General features: G+C 47.8%; 1 protein-coding gene across 1 annotated transcript; it reads right to left on the bottom strand.

The window, feature by feature from the left end:
- Positions 1 to 328: 328 nt before the first annotated feature.
- SDCBP2 (syndecan binding protein 2) lies at positions 329 to 15598 on the bottom strand. Its single transcript, XM_033153827.1, has 9 exons — positions 15561 to 15598; positions 12622 to 12690; positions 11335 to 11455; positions 9221 to 9330; positions 7424 to 7585; positions 5348 to 5523; positions 3928 to 4099; positions 1994 to 2085; positions 329 to 666 (listed from the first exon to the last, which is right to left on the bottom strand). The coding sequence occupies exons 2-9, from the start codon at positions 12673 to 12675 to the stop codon at positions 612 to 614; spliced, it is 942 nt and encodes a 313-aa protein (XP_033009718.1). The 5' UTR covers positions 12676 to 12690; positions 15561 to 15598; the 3' UTR covers positions 329 to 611.
- Between the last annotated feature and the right edge of the window lie 1791 nt (positions 15599 to 17389).

Raw genomic sequence — 17389 nt, forward strand, 5'->3', positions numbered from 1 at the left:
CCAGTACGTGCTTGAATCCCTGCAAAGTAATGTCATTCCGGAAGTGGCTTTTGTGCATTTATATCCCTGCTGTCTTTCCGTCATGGCATTTGAATCAGGCATTCTTCCAACCTGGTATTGAGAACGTGTCCAATGTGCTTAAACAAGAGCGCACCGTTGGCATCACTTAACACAGGCAAGTGTTTCCCTAAGAGAGTCAGGCTGTTTGCTTTGTAAATTTGAAACACGTTGCTTGACCACAGTGGTTCTGGTGTTAAAAGCTATGCAAGCCTGAGGCTGGCTATTCTGCTAAATAGGAGGCACCCAGGTCTGATATGGTTGTCAGCAGAAAGGCAGGTTGAGTTTCTACAGTTTACATTTGGGCTATGAAGATCAGAGAATCAGCTGCTTCACTTCCTTATGGCTGTAAGAATCACCCAGGAATATGCAATAAACTCAACTACGTCCCCACCGAATCTCTGGAGACCTCACAGTCCTTAAGGAATAGATTTATCTTCCTGCACCTCTATGAATATTCTCCAATGAGACACAGGGTTCTGGAGGAGTCATCTGTGGTGTATTTTCAACCCGGAAGAGAGAGGCAGTGGAAGGAGGGAAAGTCTTGAGCAATTTTAAACGTCAGGAACTGAACGGTCCATGGAAGATTTCGCCAGCCCACTCGAAAGCCTTAGGAGACAGAAGGAACAGGAATCAGCCCGGGAGTTTCAAGAGCCCTTTAAAAGAGGTCAGAATACTCTCTGCAAAATTCAGTTTTAAAAGAAGAACAGACAAATTCATGGTGGTTAGGCCCTTCAGCCATTCTATATAAATGGAGCCTCCAGGTTCAGAGGCAGTCTGTCTTGGAATGCCATTTGCTAAGGGTAAAAAATGGATGAGTGTTGCCTTCATGCCCTGCTTATGGACTTTCCAAAGGCCTCTGGCTGCCTGCTGTTGGGAAGAGGATGCTGGACTACATTGACCCTTGGTCTGATTCCTCAGGGCTCTCCTTGTGTTCTTACATTTATGTTCAAGGTGGACAGCAGAGACTGGGAGCTTCTATGACTTGTCTAGCACAGGTCTGGGGGAATCTGTGGCCCTCTGGGGGTTGCTGGACTCCAACTCACATCAGCCCCAGCCATGGTGGCCAACGTTCAGAGATGGTGGAAGCTTGGACTCCAAGAATGTCCCGGGACATTCAGAGCAGATAAAAGAAAGTAATTCTTCATGTGGTGCATGATTAAACTATGGAACTCCCACCAACAGGAGGTAGCCACCAATTTGGATGGCTTTAAAAGAGGGTTGGGAAAATTCATGGAGGAGGAGAGGGCTACTAGCCATTATGGCTCAACTCATCCTCCACAGTCAGAGAAGAAGAAGAAGAAGAAGAAGAAGAAGAAGAAGAAGAAGAAGAAGAAGAAGAAGAAGAAGAAGAAGAAGAGGAGGAGGAGGAGGAGGAGGAGGAGGAGGAGGAGGAGGAGTTTGGATTTGATGTCCTGCTTTATCACTACCCGAAGGAGTCTCAAAGCGGCTCACATTCTCCTTTTCCCTTCCTCCCCCCAACAAACACTCTGTGAGGTGAGTGAGGCTGAGAGACTTCAGAGAAGTGTGACTAGCCCAAGATCACCCAGCAGCTGCATGTGGAGGAGCAGGGAATCGAACCCGGTTCACCAGATTACGAGTCCACTGCTCTTAACCACTACACCACACTGGCTCTCAACGCTTCTGAATCCCATTTGCTGGAAACCACAGGAGGAGAGAGATGCTCTTGGGCTCAGGTCCTGCTTCCTAGTTTCCCAAAGGTATTGGGTTGGCCACTGTGAGAACAGGATGCCGGACTTGATGGGTCTGATCCAGCAAACTCTTCTCATGTTCTTAAGGTCTAAAGCCACAGGTTCTTCATCTCTGTGGCAGTGAGTTCCCAGCTGGGGTGAGCTACAGATTGGGTGGGCATTTCTGAGCTTGCTCACTCAGCCGTCCTGCCCCCGCCCCCCCCCCCCAACTCTAGGGCACTCACTTTTTGACCATGTGTTCATAGATGACGGCAGGGACAATGGTCAGAGTGATGATGTTGCCGGCGTTGGTGAGGACCTCGGTGATCTCCTTGTCCTTGAGAAGGAAGAGTTTGAGAAGAAGGTTGCCACTTTACTGAACTGCACAAGGGAGCACCCCCCTTCCTGTACCCATTAAAAAATGACATTTTTCTTGTGCCACCCTGGTGTCTGGGGCCGCTGACAGCTGCTTGGGGGAAAGAGAGCAAATTCAGGAGATCCCAACATTATTTGAAGGAGGATTTTCAATCGTAGAAAATTGTAAAGTTGGAAAGGACCACAAGGGTCATCTAGTCCAACCCCCTGCAATGCAGGAATCTTTTTGGCCCAACGTGGGGCTTGAACCCATGACCCTGAGAGTCAGAGTCTCACGCTCTACCCACTGACCTATCCGAGCTTGCCCCTCCCTTTTATCTTTCTCCCCTCACATCCCAGTATGTTCTGTCCTGTGCCAGCCAAACTCCACTAAGCCTTGTCCAAGTACCTTAAATCGGGGGTGGGGGACAGGATCTAGCTGGTGGGCCAGATTCCCATCTCTCTCCCCCCATGATCTCCCAGAGGCCACTTTCGACAAGCAGGCAGGCTCAACCTGCCCACCTGTCAATCACCCTGTGTCACCATGATGTCGGGTGACCCAACGTCAAAGGGCAGTACGCTCCACATCAGAGCTTTCCAAACTGTGTCGTGACACATTTGCGTCTCTGCTGCAGTGTGTAGGTATGACGCACGAACTCTCCCTGTGCTTTTCCTAGGGCTGGAAAGGGGTTAGTTTAACCTCCAGTTTGATAGTAAAACTGATTTACTGTGTCATGAAATGATGCAGTAAATGAAGCTGGAACGTGTCCAGAGGAGGGCAACCAAAATGGTCAAAGGCCTGGAAACGATGCCTTAGGAGGAACGGCTTAGGGAGCTGGGTATGTTTAGCCTGGAGAAGAGAAGGTTAAGGGGTGACATGATAGCCATGTTCAAATATATAAAAGGATGTCATATAGAGGAGAGAGAAAGGTTGTTTTCTGCTGCTCCAGAGAAGCGGACACGGAGCAATGGATTCAAACAACAAGAAAGAAGATTCCACCTAAACATTAGGAAGAACTTCCTGACAGTAAGAGCTGTTCAACAGTGGAATTTGCTGCCAAGGAGTGTGGTGGAGTCTCCTTCTTTGGAGGTCTTTAAGCAGAGGCTTGACAGCCATCTGTCAGGAATGCTTTGATGGTGTTTCCTGCTTGGCAGGGGGTTGGACTGGATGGCCCTTCGGGTCTCTTCCAACTCTAGGATTCTAGGATTCTATGACATACAAAACTGAATTACTGTGTCGCGAAATGATGCATGTCTAAAAAGTGCTTCACCAACATGCAAAGTTTGGAAAGCTCTGCTCTGTGTGGCTCGGGTGTGGAAAGCTTTGCGAGGCAGACTGGAACCCATGCCAGAGATTTCCTATGCTTGCCCTAAAAGGACCCCCTCTTTCTCGCTGCCCCACATGCCCCAACACCCCCCAGAAAAGGACTATTTTATGCCAGCCACCACTTTTTCCCTGCTCTTGAAATCTCTCCTCCAAACCCTCCTCTGACCCATCAGTTCCACCAGGCAGGAGGTGTGGACCTGTGTAAGTGCCCAAAAAGTGCTAGATGCTGTACATAACACAGGACTTTCAAATAAATGTAATAATATTGACATGGTCAGAGTAGAGCACTGAGAGGAATGGGCATGGATATATCTGGATTTGGGGACTGGGTGCAGAATACAGCTTGGATTTTTTGATCGAGTTGTGTTGTTGTTGTTGTTTTAAAAAAAGCAAGTTCCCAGCTTTTAAGGATTTGAACACGACCCACAATTTGCGTGGCTCCACAGAGCTCTCCGCACCATCCTTTGCTCCACTGCCCCTCTCACGCAGAGTCCTTACCCTCAGGCCAATGACATTTTGCCCGTTCACCTCACAGATGTAATGGTGGATCAGGAGCCCGTTCCGAGCCGCAGAGCTGCCTTTGGCAAGCGAGTTGACTTGCCCTTTCTTGACAATGAATCCCACGTGGCCCATGCTGTCCTTGTGCATTGTCACCGTGCGCTGGAAAGGCCTACCAAGCAAAGGTTATAACGGTAAAGTAATGTAATAGCGGATCACATCATAAATACAGTTATCGTTTTACTCTTTGTACCCCACTTTTCTGACTGAGTTGCCGGGGAAAAGAGCACACACCGGCTTAGCCATTTCCAATCTCCAGAAAACCACAGCTTGGAAAACCAGGCCTTTGAGCCTCGAAAGGCATGAGGATATGGGTGGGTTTTATTTTCAACCCCTTTCCTATATTTTTAGTTACAGGTGGGTAGCCGTGTTGGTCTGCCATAGTCGAAACAAAATAGAAAATTCTTTCCAGTAGCACCTTAGAGACCAACTGAGTTTGTTCTTGGTATGAGCTTTCGTATCTGAAGAAGTGTGCATGCACACGAAAGCTCATACCAAGAACAAACTCAGTTGGTCTCTAAGGTGCTACTGGAAAGAATTTTCTATTTTGTTTCGACTATATTTTTAGATATACTGTATTTTTCCGTCTATAAGACGCTCCCATGTATAAGACACCCATGTATGACAAGCATTTCGACATCAGCAAACTGTGGGCAATCCCCCCCCCCCGCAAAAAAGCTCAACAACTCTAGACAGTCATCTCCTCCCTACCCATTTTCTCAATTTTGAGTCTCCAAAAAGAGGGGGGGGTGTTATACACGGAAAAATACGGTTCATGACCCATATTCATATGCCGAATATGGTGTTGATGAAGCTACTGGCAGTGGTTAACTGAGCTGTTGTAAAACCATGAGAAGTAAGGCAGGAAGAAGGGTACACTTTGACCATAAAACTAAAAAGCGATAGGTAAGCTGCCTCTGTTTGCTACATGAATTGCTATATTATATACTATAATTTGTTATGTGTATTTTTTCATATAGACATGATAAAACTTTCCCTGGATGTCGAAATGCTTGTTACACACTTGTCTTGATAGAAATGACTAAATAGATAATAATGTCAGAAGATATAAGTTTAATTTGAGATTCTTTATCATTCCAGCTGATAAAGAATAAACGAAACAGGGCCTTGTCCTGGAGTTAACAATCGTTGTAACTGGAATTTGTTTTATACTTTCAACAACAAAAATAGAGAAAACCATTGTTTATTGCCGTCCTGGCCTGAGTCCTTGCAACCTTTCTACTTTATTTCCTGTATTCTCCAAGGACTCCAATTTTCCAATTACTTGCATTTTATATAGGAATTGCAGCACTTCGGGGTGACAAACAACTCGGATAACCTCAATTATCCTGCTCCTCACCTGTCCCGGATCACCATGACGATTTTCTCCGGAGAGGCTTTCTTCAGTGCCCTCTTGGCCTTGTCCGTGTTCCAACCTGCGCAATCCTTCCCGTCGATCTGCAGGATCTGATCTCCAAAGCGCAATCCCACCAGAGAAGCCGGGGAGTTGGCCTTGACCAGCTGCACAAACAACCCCTGCAGAAGACATTGGGCTGGTGAAAACCGACATACTTTGATTTCTAAAAACGAGACCAGCAAGGAAAGCCCAGAGGCAGGCGTCCCTGGGCAGCAGGTGAGATGGGATTTTGAGGAAGCCAGTTCCACACCTCTCAGATGGCGAGGGAGTTGATGGCCTGGGCACCCAACAGCTGGCATGATTGGCATCATCATCCAAAGTCTATGGAGGGCACCCAGTTGGGGAAGGCTGGCCTAAGAACTGTGGCTTCAAAGGGATACAGAGCATCTTACAACGCACAACCTGGAAGAATCATAGAACTGTAGAGCTGGAAGGGACCCCCCAAAGTCATCTAGTCCAACCCCCTGCAATGCAGGAATCGCAACTAAAGCATCCAGGACAGGTGGCCACCCATCCTCTGCCACACAAATGTACCTGTTCTGCATTTGTAAGAAATCAATATTTTAATGCAGCAGCAGCTACACTTTGGAACTCCCTGCCTATTGATATCAGGCAAGCGCCTTCACTTGCACACATTTTGGTGCCTGCTTAAAGCATCTGCATTTAGACAAGCCTGCCCAGGTGTTTATAAAAGCTGGTGCGTGTTTCAATGTGCTTTTGGTTTATTGTTGACTAGCTGGCCCGGCCATGCCTTGCTGTGGCTCCCCCCCCTTCTCGCCTGGTTTCCCACAGCTTAAACCCATGAACTTCCGTGTACCCCATTTCAGTCTTCCCTCCCCCCCATTTTCTCCTGGTTTCCCACACGTTATCCCAATGAACTTAAGCCTGCCTCCTCTCAGTCTTTCCCTCCTGTTCTCGCCTGGTTTCCCACAGCTTATCCCCACAAACCTCTGTGTGCCCCATTTCAGTCTTCCCTAACCCCCCCCCCCCCGTTTTTGTCTTCCTCCCACTCACGCGGCGTGATTTGTTCCCCTCCCCCCCACTCTCTGTGGTTACTCCGAAACTGTGTTGATCTCCTACCTCCCTTCTGTCCGGTTCCCCCCCCCCCGGTGGACTGAATTCAGGCTAAGGCTTCTACAGCTAGAGTAGATGTCTGTGAAAGGAGATTAAATAAGTGCACAGAGGACAAGTCTACTAAAGGCTGTTGGCCATAACCTTCAGAATTCAGAGGCATCCTGCATGTAAAATGGTGTGGTCAGTTAAACGGGACCAGGGCTCCTGCACCTTTAATAGTTGTGCCCTGCAAGCTATATCGGCTGAAAGCAAATCTTCTACAAAACTATTAAAGGTGCAACAGCCCCCTGTCCTCTTTTGCACGTGGACCCTCGACTCTGAATAACAGCAAGAGATGGACCATAAAGAAGGCTGATAGGTGAAGAATTAATGCTTCTGAATTATGGTGCTGGAGTCGAGACTCTTGAGAGTCCCTTGGACTGCAAGAAGATCAAACCGATCCATTCTGAAGGAAATCAGCCCTAAGTGTTCACTGGAGGACAGATCCTGAAGCTGAGGCTCCAATACTTTGGCCACCTCACGAGAAGAGAAGACTCCCTGGAAAAGACCCTGATGTTGGGAAAGATGGAGGGCAGAAGGAGAAGGGGACGACAGAGGATGAGGTGGTTGGACAGTGTTCTCGAAGCGATTGGCATGAGTTTGGCCAAACTGCGGGAGGCAGTGGAAGACAGGAGTGCCTGGCGTGCTCTGGTCCATGGGGTCACAAAGAGTCGGACACGACTAAACAACAACAATTGCCTTTGTGAACTGTTGGGAGGGGTTCCCAATAATCTCTAGGTTGGCTTCCCCAACCTGGTGCCCTCCAGCTGTTTCAAACTACAGCGCTGGCTGGGTCAGATGGGAAACAAAGCAGAAGAAACAAAGGTACAACGCTGACCCAGACACGGCCACTGGATTAGATGGGCCTTTGGTTTCCTCCAGCAGCACTCTAACCTCAGAACGCACCTTATCAATGTTCCTCAGCTTCAGTCCCGTCTTCCCGCGCTCATCCTTGCAGAGGTGAACCTCCCGCAAGCCGGGCTTGATCTCCGCCCGACGAATCCCCAGGTCGCTTCCTGTCACGGGGGCAACCACCAAGCCTGGTGTGGAGGGCGCCGAGGTCACAGCCTGACAAAGAACCCAAGTTGTGGAACAGTCAATTTACGGTAATTTTTTCACCCAGCCTCAGGCTGCATAATGAGGCTGCTTCATGCTCCACATGATCGAGTGGGAGGGACATTCCTGATAAGGTACCCCAAAGTTCAGGGCTGACCTGAAATCCCCAGGTTGGCCTGCCCGCCTCCACGTGGCACAGGGAGGGCTTGAATCTCCAGGTGAGAGCACTTTGAGATTTTTAAATTATTGTTAAGAAGACGATGTGTGAAGCCTGAAAGCTTTAGCTCGGGCGTCTATCCTCCTCCCATCTCCCAATTAACCTCCGTCTCTGAGGCTTGGCGGTGGGAGGTAGCGCAGAAGGGCCATTCCATTGTCACGGGTGGGACACTTTGACCATGTTTTTTGGTATTCGCACTTGTGTAACAATGTAAATATACATAAAAATTAACAACCAAAATTTAAACTATGTTCTTAATAAGATACTGAACATTTTACTAATTTATTATTATTTTTACGGATATTTTTGACAATTTTATTAAATGTTAAAAGTGTTGTCACGGGTGGGACAAAAAAAGGACATCATGGAGCTTGAGATAAGTTTGATTTATGGAAAAACTCTGTGAGTTGGGAGGTGAATCAATGATAAACTCTGCATATCTGTTTAAATCAATGTTTATTGGTTACAACTATGCAATCAGGAATTAAGTTTAAGAAATTTAACGATACAAAATTAAGGAAAAAATGCTGTCACGGGTGGGACAATAATCAGAAAACTTTTAACTTGAACACTTCTGTGAAGACTAGGTGGGTGGACTTTTGAAAAGAAGGTCCATAAAATAAACTTCTTTTGTCTTTAGCTTTTAAAAAATGGTTAGACTGCATGTTTGGAATCTTCCTCACCAAAGTCCAGCGCTCATCTAGCATTCTTATCAGGCTCATTTTTCACGGAATGGCCCAGAAGGAGAATTGCCAGGGCTCACTTCTAGGTCACTGAAGTCCCAGGGTCTGGGGTGCTATCCTAGTTCCAGAACAGCCTTTCACTGGGTCACTGTCACAAATTTGCATTCCTAGAAAAGCAGCATGGCTCGGTGGTTAGAGCACCCGCTTTGCATGCAGAAAGGCCCCATGTTTAATTCCCAGCATCTCCCCATAGGGTCGGGGATCTCTGAAAACCTGGAGAGCCGCTGCCAGTCAGAGTAGGCAATACTGAGCTAAGTGGACCAGCGGTCAAGACTCAGCAGAAGGCAGCTTTCTATCTTCCTCCGACTGACTCAGCAAGATAATGTCATGGTGGGAAATCAAGGAACCACCAGGATATGAGGCCGCCATTAAAGGTCACCCAATGAGTTTCAGGACAAAGCAGGGATTTGAACCCAGGGCTCCCTGGTCCTAGCCCAACACTCTAACCACTATGCTACACTGCTACGATTCCCATTCATTGCTCCACTCGTTTTTTACTCTGGTACCACCCACCCTTGGCATGTGGCCCTGGCAAGGTTACACAGAAGGGGATGTGGCCCTTGGGTGGAGAAGGTTCTCCACCCCAGAGTTGGAGATAGGCAGGTGTTGGCATAATGCCCCTAGAAACAGAGATTCTGCAAAAGTTAATGGGAAAAGGTGTTGCAGGTGACCCTCAGAAATGCTTACGTGGCTGCCTGCCGGAGCAAGTCCCAGATTCTTTTGGACCTCCTCACTGGAGAGGGAGAGGCCCATGTAATCATTTAAGTCCGTGAGGTTCGGGTACAAAACTGGCAGGGCTGAAAAGGAAAGAAAGAGGGAGAAGTTGATTCCGAGCGTACGCTGCACAATAATGCACTCTGCAGGTTATCTCGTGCGTCAGGCTTTGGAGAATGCAAAAAAAAACAAAAACGAATTCTCTAGATTTCATGATGGTCTGTGTTTGCACATATTGATGTGAGGGATCCAATTCCCTCCCCCTTCAATACTTCCCCAACAGTGACTCCCCCTAAGCTTCACTGACAACTAGGATGAATCCTTCAGTGTTCATACGGGAGTTGTCTCTGGGGTACCTCAGGGCTCTACGTTTGAAAACCTCTTGCCACCTATGGGATCTCCCTCCCAGGGTTCCCAACTACTGCAGTTTGCCTTCCCTTTAGGCACATAAGTGGCACACTTGGCTTCACTGTCCAGCCCTCTGTATGACAGGAGAATAAGCAAACAGTTTCCTCTTCCACAGGAAAGCTTTGTTCTCTCCTCTTAGTCACACCTCTTAAGGTACTGATCCACTGCCACAGTCAGCCAATGTTTAAGCACATTTAACTTTATTGTTGTTGTTGTTGTTCAGTCGTTCAGTCGTGTCCAACTCTTCGTGACCCCATGGACCAGAGCACGCCAGGCACGCCTATCCTTCACTGCCTCTCGTAGTTTGGCCAAACTCATGTTAGTAGCTTCGAGAACACTGTCCAACCATCTCATCTTCTGTCGTCCCCTTCTCCTTGTGCCCTCCATCTTTCCCAACATCAGGGTCTTTTCTAGGGAGTCTTCTCTTCTCATGAGGTGGCCAAAGTACTGGAGCCTCAACTTCAGGATCTGTCCTTCTAGTGAGCACTCAGGGCTGATTTCTTTGAGAATGGATAGGTTTGATCTTCTTGCAGTCCATGGGACTCTCAAGAGTCTCCTCCAGCACCATAATTCAAAAGCATCAATGCTTCGGCAATCAGCCTTCTTGATGGTCCAGCTCTCACTTCCGTACATTACTACTGGGAAGACCATAGCTTTAACTATACGGACCTTTGTCGGCAAGGTGATGTCTTTGCTTAACTTTATTAGGTAACTTGAAAACATGGATGTCTCGGGTTATTACTGGTACAAATCTTCTTCTCATGTAATTCAGCTTTGTTATATTTCCTGCATCCCTTTAGCAATGGTAATGACCTTTCCTCCCATTCCCCAAAACCTAACCTCTCCTTTTCTCTCTCTAATCCTCCACCCCCAACTGCCAAACCCCCAACTGCCTTTCAAGGTTGTTCCCCCTCCTTTTAGAACGCCAACTAGCTACACCTCCCAGGGATCGCCTACCGAACATGGGAGTGATAGGTTAACCCATGATGAACCTGAATCATCAGCAGGCATTATTCCGCCACATTTGACAACAAGGGCCAGCCCCCTGTCTAATCCCTGCCTCCGGTGGGAGTGAGGTCCATCGTTCAATTCTGTGCTGTGCGAGTTTCTTTTATCAGCCCTGAATCTTCCAACGTTCAGCTTCCCATGAATTCTAGCGTTACGAGAGAGGAAGGAAATCTTTCCTCTCTCCCCTTTCTCCATGCCCTGCCTGATTTTGTAACCCTATCGTGTCTCCTCTTCCTCGCCTTTTCTCTAAGCTAAAAACTCCCGGACGCTGCAATCGTTCTTCTTAGACAGGGGTCAGCAACCTTTTTCAGCCGTGGGCCGGTCCACCGTCCCTCAAACCATGTGGTGGGCTGGACGATATTTTGGGGGGGGGAGGGGGATGAACGAATTCCTATGCCTCACAAATAACCCAGAGATGCATTTTAAATAAAAGCACACATTCTACTCATGTAAAAACACGCTGATTCCCGGACTGTGTGTGGGCTGGATTGAGAAGGCGATTGGGCTGCATCCGGCCCACGGGCCTTAGGTTGCCTACTCCTGTTCTTAGAGGTCCATCCCATTTTCTGAACCTTCTCCAACTCTACAATCGCTCTCTCAGCACTGTTGAAGCTTGCATTGTGAGCCTCTGGTGCCACCGAAGTCTTTCTGCCACCTCTGAATTGCATTACCTGCTGGCTTGGGCATCTCAGCCTTCTCTGCGGGCGAAGCTGGAGGGGCAGATGGCACAACGAGGGCAGGGAGTGGAGTGGGGATGGAGGCTGGCGCCTTGGGGGCTGCATCTGCCTGGGCCTGCAGAGGAAAGAAGGGCAAGAGATCAGGTTGGCATCTCCAGGGTCTTCTCCTCCCCACCCGACCCCAAAGCTCCGGCTTTCAAGGAGGAGCGATTTGAATCAGGACTAAGACAATGCATGAAGGACCCATGCCTGCTGTTTATTTGCTTCCACAAAGGAATCCTTTCCTAGAAGAAGAAGAAGAAGAGTTTGGATTTGATATCCCGCTTTTCACTACCCGAAGGAGTCTCAAAGCGGCTAACATTCTCCTTTCCCTTCCTCCCCCACAACAAACACTCTGTGAGGTGAGTGGGGCTGAGAGACTTCAAAGAAGTGTGACTAGCCCAAGGTCACCCAGCAGCTGCATGTGGAGGAGTGCAGACACGAACCCGGTTCCCCAGATTACGAGTCTGCCGCTCCTAACCACTACACCAAACTGGCTCTCAGGAAACACCTCGAAGCAATAGGCCAGTTAAAGACAAAAGCAATTAAGAACAATCTCGTTTATAGCAACAACAATGTCAAGACCTGCATTTAAAAGGCTTGTTGGAAAGGGAAGGTTTTCAGTGGGTGGCAAAAAGGCAGCAGAAGTGATGTCTGCCTGGTTTGTTTGTTTGTTTGTTATGCTGCCCTTCATCCAAGGATCTCAGGTTGGTTTACAGCATAAAGGTAAAGGTAAAGGTACCCCCGACTGTTAGTCCAGTCACGGACGACTCTGGGGTTGTGGCGCTCATCTCGCTTTACTGGCCGAGGGAGCAGGCGTACAGCTTCTGGGTCATGTGGCCAGCATGACTAAGCCGCTTCTGGCAAACCAGAGCAGCACACAGAAACGCCGTTTACCTTCCCGCCAGAGCGGTACCTATTTATCTACTTGCACTTTTGACGTGCTTTCGAACTGCTAGGTTGGCAGGAGCAGGGACCGAGCAACGGGAGCTCACCCCGTCGCGGGGATTCGAACCGCCGACCTTCTGATCAGCAAGCCCTAGGCTCAGTGGTTTAGACCACAGCGCCACCTGCGTCTCTGTATTCACAGCATAGAATCTTGGTATTTTTAAAAAAAGTTCCAGGCCACAGCGCCACCCGCATCGCAGCAGAGAAATGCAAAGTAAAAGCACAAAGACATAATAAAAATGAAAAACAAAATGAAGGGCAACAGGAAGCCCAAGGGGAGTACCGGCCTCTCACCTTCAGAACGTGGTCCACTTTCATGTCCTCGAGAGATGGGTACAACGTCGCCATGTTTGCTGCTGCTTCCTGGGGGGGGGGGGTGAAGCACACAGAGGGAGATGCCAAGGTTAGGCTAGAAGCTCTGGGTTCCTGAATTCGCAGGAGAACATCGGTGTTTCCTCAATGTTCTACTCTTGGGGAGGTACTGTCACTTTGTGGGGGGCGGGGGGACAGTCACTGATTTTTTTAATTTTAAGAATACATTAATTGAGTAGCCATATGCAAGCAGATTTGAATAAATTCACACTTGCCAGTTTGATCTGCAGGTTTTAAAAAGAACTTGGGCACACACAAAGGATTAAAAGCAAACCAACCCCTGTCATTCTATGAATGAGGATAATTATAATTATACAGTTTATCGCCAGCCCTTCACCCAAAGGTCCCAGTTGACACTTGCAGCTGACTAGAAGTTCCTTTAACAGATTCATCTAATGGTCTTGAACAGATTAATGCGGCAGCTATTTTCTAAAGAACGGTTGGAAACTATGCAATGCAGTTGTTCAATCACTTGAAAAAGATTGTCCCATGACGATGACTTGATAGGCGTTATCGTGACCGGCTAATTGATGCCATTAGCTGGGCACGATCACAGGTGACTTGCATCACGCACAGGAGTGATCACCGGATCATAAAAAGCTAGTCATAAGAAAACGCAGGATCTTCCAGGATGATGCAATGATTGCATTTCGCAATTTTGCATGTGGTGCCACAGGGGTAGATTGGGTGCTGCACTTCTAAAATTAGCTCTTGGAAGAACTAGTTTTGCAGCCTAGCGGTTCTCCGCGGGTGGCAACAGCATTGGCCCCTCCAGCCAGCATGAATGCCATCATTGCAACAACCTGGGCAAAGAGGGAATGCCCAGTGCCGGATTTACATATAAGCTAAACAAGCTATAGCGTAGGGCCTTTGACCATTTTGGTTGCCCTCCTCTGGACACGTTCCAGCTTGTCAGTATCCTTCTTGAACTGTGGTGCCCAGAACTGGACACAGTATTCCAGGTGAGGTCTGACCAGAGCAGAATATAGTGGTACTATTACTTCCCTTGATCTAGATGCTATACTCCTATTGATGCAGCCCAGAATTGCATTGGCTTTTTTAGGAGCATAGGGGGTCCCTGCCATAGTGGGAGTCCCTCACCAACCCTCAGGGTTCACGTGTGGATGCTGAAAATATGAATGAAATAAAATTGCAAGATTTGCTGCCCTAATCTTAATGGTATGGCCAACCTACCATGACCTCTGACCCCAGTTTAGATATCACCCTGCTTCCCAACCACATAGCTCTTTTCTTCTGATTTCTGATGAAGTTTTCTAGTTTTCTTAAGTACAAGAATTGCTTTGGGATTTTGTTTTTGCACCCTTTTCTCTCTTTTTTAGTAATTGTTATATACTGGAAATCAATAAAGCTATATTTATTAAAGAAGAAGAATTGCTTTGTTGAAGGAATCCTACAACTCAGGTAGCCCAGTATTCTGTGTTTTTTTTTAAAAAAAATCAACAGAATTGAGCCTTTATTCTGAGAACAAACGTACAAAAAAAATATAGATCTCTTAGTGTTAAATCAAGTGTAGTAAAACTAACATCAGGTTTCAAAATGTTCAATAATAATGCTTTAAGAATATAATGTAAACAAATTTATCGCATCTGCAATAATTCCAAATATCTTCTGTTGCCGAACATAGTCTTGCACCTTACTATTCCAACACATTATAAAAATGGAAGACTTTAAAATCAATGAGTATTCAATGCTAGTCCTACTCAGAGTTGAAGATAATGGCTATGGCTAACTTAGGTTTATGAATATCAGTGGGTCTACTCTGATGCTCAAATATGTCGACTCTCGTATCAACACCCAATCCACTTAGAGCAGATTATTCATTTTTAATTCCATTTCTTAATTACTGTCAAGGTGAGAACCATTTCCTTATCTTCCTGTGTAAACTCCTTGATCTTACGCAACAAAATGTCACAAAGAGTCTAAAAACAGTAGGTCCAAAAACCTCTTTCATCCTCAAGAATCCTCCTCCAAAATAACTTAAAGAAATTCACTAAATATGGTTAGGACATCGGCAGCCGCCTTGCAAAATCAGCTTCTAACAGAAGTTCATCAAAGTCGGTTTAAAAGAACATCCCGCGACTGCAAGGAGAAAGTCCCTGGTGAGGGAGTCCAGTCTCCCCCAGGAGAAAACAAAATGCTGGAAAGAGAGCGCATGTTAACTAACCGGCAGCCAATTAACAGCAACCACAAGCAGGGAATCAGTGGCTCTCCCAAGAAGAAGAAGAAGAGTTTGGATTTGATATCCCGCTTTTCACTACCCGAAGGAGTCTCAAAGCGGCTAACATTCTCCTTTCCCTTCCTCCCCCACAACAAACACTCTGTGAGGTGAGTGGGGCTGAGAGACTTCAGAGAAGTGTGACTAGCCCAAGGTCACCCAGCAGCTGCATGTGGAGGAGCGGAGACGCGAACCCGGTTCCCCAGATTACGAGTCTGCCGCTCTTAACCACTACACCAAACTGGCTCTCAACTGCGCCGTCCCTGCCAGGATGGGAACTGAAATCCAGCAAAACCTGGAGAGCAGCAGGTGCTATTGCCTCTGCCCTGGAGTGTCAAAGGAAACCCGGAACACACAGCTTGGCACATCCCCGCTTTCCCCATCGAAGTTGCAAGCCGAAAGGCGAGGTCCCCCCCCCCCAAGTAAAACCACCCTCTTTGCTTCCCATCAGAAGCAAATTCAGGGTGGTAGATGCAGAGGAACTTTAGAAGGGTTTCCAAACAGCGTCTGGGTTTTACAATCCAAGGTGGGAGCATAGAATATTTTATCCCAATGGATGCCTTTGCTCTCTCTCTCTCTCTCTCTCCGCCCCCCTTCCACACACAAAACAGATCGGTGCTCTTACCTGTGTCTGCTGCCTCTGGCAATAATTCTGCTCTCGGCTTGCGCGCTCCCAGCGTGCCTTCGACTTTATAACCACGGCAGGGCTCGGCCTGGGCTGGGTGGGGGAATCAGCTGACTAGGAAGCGAAACTACTCAGGTGGCAGAAGAGAGAACGAGGTCAGTGCACCTGGGTGACGTCAGGGGTGGAGGTGGCTCAGATTAGAGAGGCGATGGTTCTTCTGCCATGTGTTGCAATGAAGCGGAGGAACGTCAGGTGACAGGCTTCAGCCAGCCAGCCCAGTGCAAGTGGAATTTGCAACAGTGTGGGGTGGAACCCTGGACAGGAGCAGCTGGCCAGCCAGACCCTCTTCCAGGAAACTCCATTCTGTAATCCTCATTCCCCCCCCTCCAAAGGTAAACCTGCAGCTGAATATGTTCAATCCGCAGCTGGCGCCCAACGTCTTGGCTCTGCTTTCCTTTGGGCCACATTAGGGAGGCTTTTGGGGGGGGGGTCTTGTCGTCTGGGCAGCCCAGGTCCTCCAGACACACTGGCCAGGCTTGCGCCCCGGGGAGGTCACTTCAGTGCTGCCAATGCAGCAAAAACAACGCGGGAGGCAGCAGTTATATGTTGTGGGGCTTTTCAGCCACACCAGATGCTGTGATTCTCCAGGTGTTAGGCTTCACCTCTGCAGGGGCACTCCATTGTCTCTTGAGACAGATATATGCCAGTGTTGTATTGGGTATGCAAGCACACTGATATACCTTTTAAAAAATATTTTGTTTGTTTAGAGCAGGGAGATCCAACTCCCAAGAGACTGCGATCTACTCACAGTATAAAAAAAAACTGGCAGTGATCTACCCATTTTCGTTGGATGGAGCTTTTTTCTGGGGGGGAGGCCCAGGGATCTACCAGGAACACCCTGCAATTTACCAGTAGATCACAATCTACTTGTTGGACATGCCAGGTTGAGAGAATTTCTACCCTGCTCTTCAATCCAAAAGGCTCCCAGAGCTGCTTGCATCCCCTCAAGGCAAGATGGTCTCTGCCTGCAGGCTAACAATGATAACAATTTTTTTTTAAAACCACGGCAATCAAGGCAAAAGGGACAGGGAGGGAAGAGGAAAAGCAAAAACTCAGGCACCAATTTCTAAACAGTTGCTCCTATAATAACCAGCTAGCACAGCTCGGGGGCAAGGAGGTGCTTGATGGAGCTGTGTCTCTAGCAAAAACCGGATGGGATGACCCTTCTGCTTCCTATCTCTCCTGTCCTGATGGAGTGGCTGCCATCAGGTGTTTTTTCAGAAACGTTTTCTTTGTCCTTCTGCAAACCTAGAAATCCCCTGACCCTCTTTCATCTGGATTGTGGCATCTGGGCTACAGAAGCCTGTGATACTCAGATGAAAGGCAGTATATCAATTTAATAAAATAGTACACAGGTGGTCTACCCTGATGAGCAGGAGGTTTCCAGGGTTTCGTGCAAAAAAAGGCACTCCCCATTAATTGATCCTTTTTAAAACTGGAGGTGCCCAAACCTGAACCTGGGACCATCCTACCACAGAGCCACAAAGCCCCTTTTGCAGACTGCCTGGCTGCCTGCAGAAAGGTGTAACATCTTTTAGGATGAGTTGCAGGATATTCCCCCTCCTCATTTTTTCCCCCTTAAATAAAATTCCAGAGTCAGGGAATAGCTGCATTGGGCCATCCACCATGTCCCAAAAGTGTGGCAAGCTTTTGATGGAAAGACTAGGCTGCTCCTTTAGCTTTCTGGTTTTCTGTGTGCAGGGAAATTCTTGAGGCAGGGGGGAACACCCAAGCTCATCCGTCCCCCTTGCTCAGCCTGAAATGGCACG

Source organism: Lacerta agilis, chromosome 6 (assembly GCF_009819535.1).
Source record: "Lacerta agilis isolate rLacAgi1 chromosome 6, rLacAgi1.pri, whole genome shotgun sequence".
Classification (NCBI taxonomy): domain Eukaryota; kingdom Metazoa; phylum Chordata; class Lepidosauria; order Squamata; family Lacertidae; genus Lacerta; species Lacerta agilis.